The 11929-nt window shown below is 36.1% G+C and overlaps 1 protein-coding gene across 1 annotated transcript; it reads left to right on the top strand.

Annotated features, from left to right (window-relative positions):
- The first annotated feature begins 8158 nt into the window (after positions 1 to 8158).
- LOC132309075 (uncharacterized) lies at positions 8159 to 9833 on the top strand. Its single transcript, XM_059807427.1, has 3 exons — positions 8159 to 8624; positions 9280 to 9541; positions 9650 to 9833. Exons 1-3 carry the CDS (start codon positions 8159 to 8161, stop codon positions 9831 to 9833), a joined length of 912 nt encoding a protein of 303 aa, XP_059663410.1.
- Positions 9834 to 11929: the final 2096 nt, after the last annotated feature.

Below are 11929 nucleotides of genomic sequence, written 5' to 3'. Positions count from 1 at the left end.
GATTTCTATAAAAGGGGGGTGAGATATTTCATTTTTCATCTTCTCCCCTCTTCATGCACGACCTGGAGCTCCCATTGCAGCCCAAGGGGTGCTGCCATCTTCTCTCTCCTCTTTTGGTTCACTTTTCCTTGATGGAAAGTCTTCGGCCTTAACGTTTGTTGTTCCCCTCGCCGTGCTCTACCTTTCCCCCTTATTAGAATTCAGTTTTGACCATTTCTTGAGTTTGGTTTTGAGGTCAAGTTATGATTTTGATGGGGCTTTCATGGGGGTTATGTTCACGGCGTTGTCCTCGACAAAACCTAGTAGCTTCATCGGATTCGGAGCCGTTCCATTTTGAGGGCATTTGAGATTTTCATCTCAAATTGAGGTAGGAGATGTTCTAGGTTTAAATTCTTGTTATATTGCATGCTTGTGGCGCTTATAATACTTGTTTGCATGATTAAATATAAAATCTAGAGATTTTATTATTTATTTTTCTTGTACGGGATCTAATTTTCCCGGTTGCTCGTGACTTGGTTTAAACATGTAGCATGATTTTATATTGCCCCTTGATATGCTCATTGTCGTGTATTATAATTGGAACATTTGAATAAGTATTAAAGATTTTATTTAATATTTATCTTACGTGAAAGATTAATTCACATGTCCTTAACTAGCTTAAAATCAATATGTGTTAGCATATTAAATTAGGCCTTAGCATGCTCTCCAATATAGTTGAATTTGAAAATGATTGGAGGTGTTTTGAAAATTAGTAATTATTAATTAATTTGATTAATTAATTTGTCCCGAGTGCACTATTCACTCTATTTAAATTCCGACTTGATATTCTTGATTTACATGCCATATAGCTTCACATATATTTGATTTAGAATATTCGGTTAGGTTTTGAAATCTTTTATTTAATTAAATTCCATGTTTAAGATTTAATCCTCATGGTGATATACAACTTGGAATTGAATTGTGGAATGCTAGAAAATTAAGCTTTGGTGTGGTTGTTCACATATATTAAATTGGGATTAATTGCATGAGAATTGCAACCTTTATTTTAGATTTAACTTTAGTGAAAGTTTAATTTACATAAGTGTAACTTGCATGAAATAAGCTTGTAATGTGATATTACATTAGTCCTTGGCATGTTCTCTAAGATATGTTAAATTGAGAGCATTTGGTTAAGTTTGAAAATTTAGAGATTTTAATTAAAAGAATTAATTAAAATCTATTTTGTGGTCCCATTAGCTTAATTAAGATTTTAACTTGATATTTGTGTTGGCCATGATTTGTTTACTAGAATATATTAATTGTGGACCATTTGAAGTTGCTTTAGAACATTGGTAATTAAATTAGCATGACTTAATTAGAGTTCTACTTTGTTGTTCCAATAACCTAATTGAGTTTTAGAATGGATATAGGTGATGACCATGCCATGTCCTTTAACATGTATTAAATTGAGGTTATTTGGAATTGAATCGGAATCTAGAGAATTTAATTGTGTTTATCTATTTAAATTCTATCAATTTGCTTCATGATCTAGTTGTGTTTTAGAAGTGGTTTCTATATTCAAATCATGGACTTAGACTTGTTATATATTCATTTGGTTATATTTTGAACATTGGATAACATAGTTGCTATGTTTGTACTCATGAGAATATGTTTTTCTTATTGAATATATTGTTGCCTTGTGTAATGATTTGCACACTTCGTATTTAACATCATTCATGCATAGCGTGTAATGAATCGCACACTGAAGATTCGACATTCATCACATCATATTAGTTGTGGACTTAGAGCATGTATTGTATAGGTTTCCAAATTTGGTTGTGCTTGGTAGATAGTTGATTATCTTGCATATTCTTGTTGATATATGCGTTGTTGCACAACTTGTTGATTTTGGAAACTTGGGGATGTCATTTTTTGGCTATGGCTAGGACGTGGTTCTAGTACGGGGGATAGTCCCTCTATATATAGTCTAGTGCGCACATAGGGAGGTTACCCATGGGCTAGTAACCCTAAAGTAACTATGTTGTCGGTCTGATCCAGCGTGACGTCCGAGTATCCACTTTGTTTGATTTCGCATTTTATTTTCAAGTTGATAACTAGATGATGTTGTAACTTGTTGTTTCTTATTTGTCATTTCATTTTAAGTTACAGGATGTTAACTTTGCGAAATTGTGCTTTATGCGTTGTATTGGAAGTTCCAATGTTGGTTAAATTGTATCGATATTGAAAATCGTGTTTTGACATTCTAATAAAGCTTAGGATTGATCCTATTGATTCATTTATAACATAGACGTTAGGTGGCATGAACCACTACTGTTATTTTGTGCTTTAGATTCTAAGTTGATGGCTTGAGAACTTAAACCTTGTTGCATTGTATAACATGCTCTTTTGTTGTTGAATTGCATGGATAATGTGATTCTTGTTAAGTTGTATTCAAATATGCTTTTGTCATGTTGTATGGATTACTCTAGACCTAGTTCAATTGTATTGAAAATGTAATTCATGTTAATCTATGCTCAAGCATTCTTCTTATCGTGTTCTTTGGATTATCCCAACCATGATTCGTTTCATACACGTATGTATATCATGATTCTTGTTGCTTAGACTCTAAGGTAGCTTAGGATGCTCCCCGAGTCTCATTTGGACATAGATGTTAGGTGGCATGAGCCCCTTTAACATGTTTCACCTTAAGATGATAAATTTGTAAAATGCTTGGTCGATGCATGCTCATCTCCTACGAGTAGCTTTATGTTACTCAACCCTATGATACTGGGGCATATTTCAGGTACGAAGACTTGGTTCGTGACGCCTAGCATTCCTTGGATGTCGTGTAGCTTTCAAGTTTCCATTTCATGTAAATATTAGCATGAAATGTCATTTTGTAGACTTATATGTCAAAATATGTATATTTGATTCCATGTATGTAATGTGTACATAAGTGCACTCCTTTCAATGTATTTGACATGTATGAGATGAGGCCGGAGGCCAATGACATGTGTATTGTATTCTATACAACTTTTTAACTTCATGAAATATTATGAAAACCTTGAAAAATCGCAAGTCATTGATTCACCATGGTTGCATCGGGTGTGAGAATTCCATTTTCATTCTTTCATAAGGTCTTATTAATCTTGTAAGAAGTGTGGCCAAGGGCCAAATGGTCATTTGATCCCATTTTGTAATTTTGGATTCTGAGTTTTCATTCCAAGTTCCATTTTTGCCTTTTTGCCCGTTAGGGGGTCGAATTTTGTATCGGTGGTATATTTAAGTCGTGGACCATTGTAGCACGTCCAAATAGGTAGTTACGTTTGCGTGCATGGTCGTTTCCGGGCAAAACCTTATCATTTGTGTTTTGAGCCTCTTGTGAATTCATTTCGCATTTTTTTTTTGCATATTCTGATCTAGGGGCATTTTGGACCTCTCACGGTGGTTTTATTTTTTTCTTTCAACATGGTTGAATAGAAAACATGATTTTAGGGGGGGTTTCTTTTCTGTGTTTTTCCAGAAAACGTCATCTTGATATCAGAAATCGCTTACGAAGTTCAGCTTTCAGTTTTCCAACTTAGCAGCTTTGTGGACCTCCATGACTAGATTTCATGGAGGGGCATTTCGGGCATTCTACATTGCATTTTTTTTTCTAATTCTCTTAAGAGTCACGTAGAAAATCCAATTTTGAGGGGGGTTTCTTCTTTGTGTTTTCCCAGAAAAATTCATCTTCTAGCCCTTTCTTGCTCTCAGTTGCAGACAGTCACTGTAGCAACTTTTAACCCTCTTGTTCAGTTCTGATCTAGGGGCATTTTGGGGATTTCACAGTGAATTTTTTAAAATTCCGTTCACGCGATCGGGTAGAAAACTCGATTTTAGGGGAGGTTTCTTCTTCGCGTTTTTCCAGAAAAACTCGTTTTGACCTCCGTTTCAAGCCTCAGTTCTGGGCAGATAAAAAAAAAACGTAGCAGCAGCCAAGGGCTGCCACCAGCCATGTCTTTAGGCGCCGGTGGGCTCGCGCGTGGGCGCCGTGTGCGCCATGGCCTTCGTCAGGCCGCCACGACGTCTCAACTTCAAACCCTCGTTTCTCCCTCGTCCGAACTCCAAATCGAGTGAACTTTTTTTTGAACTTGACTAATTTTTCGCGGTCTTTCCAACGGTGTGCTCGGTTACACCCAGTTCTTCCTGGATAATTACCAGTTTACCCTTTTTACTTTAAGTGCTCGGTTTTCTTCGTCATGCCATTTCTCCTTCGTCCGGACTCCGAATCATGTGATTCTTTAGTCCATCTTGATTAGTTTTTCATTGTCCTTCTAGCGGTCTACTTGGTGGCACCCGAATCTACAGTTTTCAGAAATGACTATTTTGCCCCTGGGGGCTTATTTGTCATATTTTTGATCTTTTGCTTCCGTCAGTTCTTGTTGAGTTCCATGACCTCATGGAAGGTCACTTTGACTTCTTAGAGTCTTGTTTTCTATTTTCGCTTCCGCATTCGGATCCGTTATCGGATCATCCTTACGGTTCATCACAGGACACGCTGGCCTAAAAACTAGGGTCGTCACAAGTATTTTCAGTGACATGGTTGAAAAGTTTCTTGAAATCTTCATGGATGACTTCTCTGTCTCTGGTTCATCATTTGAGCAATGTCTTCACCATCTTACTCTTGTTCTTCAGCGTTGTTGTGACACTAACTTGGTTCTTAACTGGGAAAAGTGTCATTTCATGGTTAAAAAAGAATTCTCCTCGATCATAATATCTCTGTTATAGGAATTGAGGTAGATCAATCCAAAGTTGACCTTATCTCGAGTTTACCCATTCCCAAAACTGTTCGGGATATTAGAGCTTTCTTAGGTCATGCTGGTTTTTACCGTCGTTTTATTAAAGATTTCAGCAAGATAGCAAGACCTCTCACCCATCTGTTAGGGAAGGACATACCATTTGAGTTTACCGATGCTTGTCGCTCTATTTTTGAACAATTAAAGTCAGCTCTCATCACTGCACCCATCATTCGTTCGCCAGATTGGAACTTGTGATACCCCCAGATCTCCGGATGCGAGTTGGCCAGACCCACGCCCGATTACCCGAGGATATCAAACCAATTAGCAATAAACAAACACATAATACAATTAAGAAAACAGGAATAAATAAATTATTGAAAAGAAACTAGAATAATAAACCAAAATACAAAACCTCAGAATAAAATTTTATAAATAAAGTATTATTCCGATACATCCAAATTCCCCATTTCTAATACAACTCGGGAATCCATCTGATAGACCCCTAATAAACTCCAATACCAAAATCAACAACTGAAGAACTCCAATGTTAAATCTCGAAGAAACTCCTACGTCGTCGGAAGAATGAGAAACCGTTTCTGCTCAGCATGAACAAGCTTCAAGACTTGGAACCATCCGTTACCTGAAAAATAAGAGTGGGTCAGGCCCACGTACAAGTTCTATCTTAATTACAATCCAAACAGAGACCCGATACACAGATACATCCTAGATGTCTCAACCATATCTATATAGTCCGAAAATAGATATACATATATAACCACACTACAGGACTCTCACTAGACTATGTTGAGGGTCTCAACCTGAATAGAAGGCAACATGCAAAACGCACCTGAGTGGGCATGACTACCTAAGCCTAACAGGGTATACCTCAACCAACATAGCTAGCTACGCATCCTACTACATATACGCTTCCTAACCATCGACTATGAGACTCAAGCTCAGATCGCGGTACCATAACTTATATATATAAATTCCCATCCAAACCAATGCAGTGTCGCTCAACAGTTCGTTGCCATGACACTACATAAAATTAGGATTTAAGTGTTTTAATTAAATCCCTACCCTTCCTATTAACAGAAAATATAAACAACCATCTAGTTTGTCGTTCAACCGTTTTAGTTGACAGGACATGAAACCATATAGGATTTAACTGTTTTAGTTAATCCATTCCATATGTATGAATGGGTAGGAATTAGCGTTGTGACCTAATTCATCCCTCCGTATGACACCGTCCCATACCGGTGCATACATGCAAATAATCCGTTAATGATGCAACATTATAAGCAGTACATCAAATAAAGTCCACAGTATCCATATAGTTGATAAACACAAAATTTAAACACGTCATCAAATAAAAATCCAGAATCCATCCATGTAATTAAATAAGACAAAGTTTACTAATTCGTCAAGTTGAAATCCAGAATCCGTCCATGTAATTAATGAGACAAAGTTTAATGTTTCATCAAGTTAAAATCCAGAATCTGTCCATGTAATTAACGAGACAAAGTTTAATGTTTCATCAAGTTAAAATCCAGAATCCATCCATGTAATTAACGAGACAAAGTTTAATGTTTCATCAAGTTAAATTCAGAATCCATCCATGTAATTAACGAGACAAAGTTTAATGTTTCATCAAGTTAAAATCCAAAATCCATCCATGTCATTGATACTTTAATTTATCTAACTTAAAGTTCAACTAATACCCTAATACAGTCCAGCAGTCGACAACATTATCAATAGTATAGTGTCAATTTATAAATTTGAGAAGGATAAAATATAACTCAGGAAATCTACAGCTCTAACCAATAATTGAAGAAACAGACAGAACAGTTTAACAATTAAAATAACAACCTCCATTGAATTAATGAAACCTAATTTACTAGTTCCTTAATTAAGAATCCAACCTATGCACAAATAAGGTCTAACAAATACATGACCCTATTATACATCCAAAAATAGACTTTTAAATCATAAATCAGTCATTTACATTGCTACATCAAATTAAGCAATTAAATTCTCTCCGTTCGTTAACAGTATACGACTCGTTCTTAATCTTTTATACTGTTCAAGATCCTTAGCATAAAGTTCAAATTATGCATCCTAATGGTTTTAATACATCATGACTTAATGTTTAGAACCCTGATAACATCCATAAATAATTCTGGAACCTCATTTGTCCCAACAGTATGCAAAAACCCCTAGAAACACACTGAAACAAAAGAGCCTACTCTCAAAATTGGAGAGCAGGCTCACAGAAACCATGGAGCAGCCTCCTAGAAGGGTAGAGCTGGCTCTACCTCTCCTAGAGCCGGCTTTACAATGGGGGGAGCCGGCTCTTTGCATTCCAGAGCCAACTCTCCCTCTCTGAGAGCCTTCTCTCTTCTGATGTTGCTCCGTCTGACTACCAGCTTCGTCTCCGACCATTCTTGACCCTCTGTTCACCTTAATACTGAACCTAAAAGTCCTATTTATACCCCATCTCATCCCCATGACTTGTTCACAAAAGTTCAGATCAAATACAGTGTTTAAAACCTTAACCGATTAAACATGTTTCCATCCCAAACTGCAAACCAGAGATACAAAAATTAAAATAGAATAATTCCACCCATACAGACATCTGATTTAGCATATAACAAGCATGTATAATTTAATTAATGATCAATTAAAACCCTAGAGACAGTCTAAGGATGCACAGAACACAGGCAACGGGAGAGAGAAAGGAAAGAACTTGCCTTTACAGTTTTGGATTCAAAACTTTATTGCCGTCATTCTAAGTTTTTCCGGTGATCCAATTCACTGTTAAATCTCCTATGGCTCACTCTTCCCTTCTCCTATGTCCATTCTTCAAGCCATGGTTAAGCCCTCACCAAAGTTGCTCTGTTTGTTTCTCACAACCTCTCTGTTTTCACACTGTGTTTTGATACGTGAATAGGGTTTTCCAACCCTTCCTTCAGGCTATAAACATATATATATAGGCACAGATAAAACCTAATTCTAATGGTAATTTACGATAGAAACCCTAACCTAAATTAAACCCTACTCGGCCCATAGGTTGTAATCCGTCTCTGCTTCCACCTACTGGACCACTCAACAGAACCCAAAAGACTGTAACAACGTAATTTAAATTCTCATTTAACTTAATTAAATAATTAAAACAAACTAAATAAAAAACCCATAAATTAAATCATTTCCACAAATCAATTAAACAAAGGAATGCAATTAAATTAAATAATCAAACAACAACCCTAATTAAAAACAATTAATTTAAATAAAATAATTAATTTAAAACAATTTAACACCTAAGCACATAGAATAAAATTTAAATTCCAATCTTATCCTTTTGACAACTAGGGGTATTACAGAACTTACCTTTTGAAATCATGTGTGATGCATCGGATTATACAGTAGGAGCTGTCTTAAGTCAAAAGGTTGAGAAAGCACGACATGTCATCTATTATGCTAGCAAAACCCTAAATGATGCCCAAATCAACTACTCCACCACGGAGAAAGAGTTGTTAGCAATCGTGTTTTCCTTTGACAAATTTCGTTCCTATTTGATCTGTTCCAAGGTTATCATCTATACCGATCATGCTGCATTAAGACATCTTCTCTCCAAAGCGGACGCCAAACCTCAGTTGATCCGTTGGATCCTACTTCTTCAAGAGTTTGACCTTGAGATTCGTGATAAGAAAGGCTCCGATAATGTGGTGGCCGATCATTTGTCCCGTCTTGTTGTTGAGTCCATTACTGACTCCATTCCAATCTCAAATACTCTTCCGGATGAACAATTATTTGCAATAACTCATGCCCCATGGTATGCTGATATTGTCAATTACATTGTGACGGGTTAAATTGCTTCAACTTGGTCCAAACACGAGAGAGAAAAATTCCTAGCTAAGGTTAAGGAATATTTTTGGGATGACCCCTACTTGTTCAAATATTATCTAGATCAAATCATCCGTAGGTGTGTCCCTGAGGTAGACCAAGAATCTGTCATTTCCTTCTGCCATGATCAGGCCTGTGGTGGCCACTTTAGCTCTAAAAGAACCGCTACCAAAATCTTACAACTGAGATTTTATTGGCCCACCCTTTTCGAAGATACCCACACCTACTGTCTGGCTTGTCATAGATGTCAATTGTTAGGTAAGATTACCAAGCGTAATGAATGGCCCCAACAACCCATTTTAGTTGTTAAAATTTTTTATGTTTGGGGTATTGATTTCATGGGACCCTTTCCTTCCTCATATGGATGTCTTTATATCCTTCTGGCTGTTGATAATGTATCCAAATGGTGCATTTCTTCAAAGACCTAATTTTACCTAGGTTTGGTACACCTCGAGCCATTATAAGTGATAATGGTTCACATTTTTGCAATAAAGTCTTTGGAAGTTTATTATCTAACTATGGTATCACTCACAAAGTGGCCCTGTCATATCACCCACAAACCAATGGTCAGGATGAGTATCCAATAGGGAAATTAAGCAAATACTGGAAAAAACAGTTAATCCTACATGGAAAGACTGGACCCTCCGGCTTCAGGATGCTTTGTGGGCAAACCGGGCTGCTTACAAGAACCCTATAGGAATGTCCCTATACCGTTTGGAATATGGCAAAACCTGTCATTTGCCTGTAGAGCTGGAACACCGTGCTTATTGGGCCATTAAGGCCATGAATTTTGACTCTGATAAAGCTGGTGAACATAGGAAACTCCAGCTTGATGAGTTGGAAGAAATTCGAAATGATGCATATGAGAGTTCCAAAATGTATAAAGCCAAAACAAAGTTAGAACATGACAAGCACATTCTTCGAAAGGATTTCTCCCCCGGATAAAAGGTTCTTTTGTATAACTCCCGTCTTCAATTGTTTCCCAGGAAGTTACGGTCACGTTGGTTCGGCCCATACTTTATCAAACATGTGGCAAGTCACGGTGCAATTAAGGTACAAGACCCCACGACTGGGGAATTGTTTAAAGTTAATGCTCATCGCTTAAAGCCTTTCCTTGAGCTCGAGTCTCATGAAATTGAGGATATTCTCCTCGTTGATCCTGTCTATTAGGATTGATCTCTCTGGGGGTACTATCCCCCTTGCATCTGGCTAAAGACGTTAAACTTAGCGCTCCTGGGAGGCAACCTAGTTCATTGCTTCTATTTCTTTAGCAATGCTTATATTTTGTTTAGGGGTACAATCTGTCGTAATTTCAGAACATTTGGTCTCTCTTTTGCAATGACTATCTGCAGGGATTGTAGTATTGTACTTCAGAAGCACCAAATCAATTGAGGTAATTCGTTCCAATTTTTCTTTTTCTCCAGCAGTACATTGTCCATTTCATTCACCACTTTTCAGTGTTCTGTTTTTCAAACACTAGGGACAGTGTTTTATTTTGTTTGGGGTAGGACAGATTTATCAAAACATGTACCTCTTTTGAAAATCTTTTCACAAAAGAAGAAAGAAAAAAAAAAAAAAAAAATCCTGCTTTTCTACTTTATAAAAGTTAAGAGATGTCATTATTCTAGACTGAGATTGAGCTTGTTACTAAGGTGATATAACGATAGACATTGCACCATGAGAATTTAGAAGTAGAAATATTTTTGCACAAAGTTATAGCTTGAAAGAAAGAAGTGAATAATCTCCCAAGAATCTAGAAATCTATTACTAGAGACTTAAAACCATGTGAGCTTTAATGCCTTTCATCTTTTTAGAGAGCTTTACGCTAACTCCGAGTCACAAGATGGCTCAAATTTCTTGGATAGCACAATAAAAATTTGTTGTTAGTCTCATAATCCTTCATCTTGGTAGATCATTGAGAATGAAATCACATCGAGTTAAAAGAAACATAAGTCTTCTAGTTTACTATGTACTATGATACCTTCATTACCTTTTGTAGTCTTGTTATTTTTCTGAGAAATGTTAGAGATGATTGTATGTAAAAGAAAAAGGGATCAAGAAGTCATTCATATCCTCTTGAAAAAAAAAAAAGAGTAAAGTATCTCTTTCAAGTATTTTGAAGACCCCTCATTCTCAGAAACATTTATGTACAAATTGAGCTCAATAATATTTTTAGAAAAGGTATGATAGTGCATAGTAAATAAGAAGGTGTTATGGTGGGTAACTCAACATTCTCTCAAAAGTGATCAACATTCCTATCATGAGACTCTTCTATTATATGTATCGGTCCTTCAAATAATTAGTATGTGAGCTTGATTTTACTTTGGAAACAGAGTTCCTACTCACATACATTTGAGAGATACAGTTAGCCAAATCCTCGAGAGATGTTCTTTTAGAGAGATATTTATTGTGAGATTTGAAGTCAAAGCATAGTTTTCTAAAGACTTGGGAATTTCATCACTTGGATTTGAAAATGGATTTTTGTTGACTTGGCACACACACACTCTCTACTTCTAGGTTGTTCATGGATGAACTTTCTTAAAATATTTGTTTTTATAACACCTTAGTAGCTCGTTGTATATAAAGAACTTGATATTTTCATCTCTGAAACTTTTCATTTTGTAGATATGCAGGAAAATTCTTTGAAAATTTATGGGTACCTTCACTGGAAACCCTCACGAGGCTATAACTCGTCCACTAGGGGTAACCTAGTGGTTTAAGGCCTTATTGCATATGGTAAATGCAATCGAAAGTAGCCTGCGAAAGTGACAAATCTTTTTGTCAATAAAAGTAATATTTTTTGTGAATTTATCTATTTTTGTCTTTCTTTGCTAGAGGACTAGCAAAAGCTTGTTTGGGAGTAGTTTGATAAGTACACAAAACCTATTATTTTAGACACCAAAATAAGGTTTTAATTAGACTTTTATATTATTTAAATATTCTTATATGTTTGTTTTGTGTTTTGTAGGTATTAATGCATGAATGAGAATAAAATAAACAAAAAAAAGGAAAATAAGTGAAAAAAAGAGAAAGAAGAAAAGAAGAAAAGAAAATGAAGAAAAGATATAAGGAGAGAGAAAGAAGAAAAGAAAAGAAAAAGAAAAAGAAAAAGTCAATCTATATTGTATGGTTTGAGGGTGCACGTGAAGAGGAGGAATGAAGAGAGAGAAAGAGGAGAAATGAAAAGAGAGTGATGATGAGGAGAGAGAGAAAGAAGAAAAGAAAAGAAAAAATATAGGAAATGGTCAGTGGCAGCAGAAAGGTGG

The sequence above is a fragment of the Cornus florida genome, unplaced genomic scaffold (assembly GCF_030987335.1).
Source record: "Cornus florida cultivar Cherokee Brave unplaced genomic scaffold, ASM3098733v1 CherokeeBrave_3.0.0_Hap2_Chr05, whole genome shotgun sequence".
Classification (NCBI taxonomy): domain Eukaryota; kingdom Viridiplantae; phylum Streptophyta; class Magnoliopsida; order Cornales; family Cornaceae; genus Cornus; species Cornus florida.
This window is presented reverse-complemented; position numbering and strand designations above follow the sequence as displayed.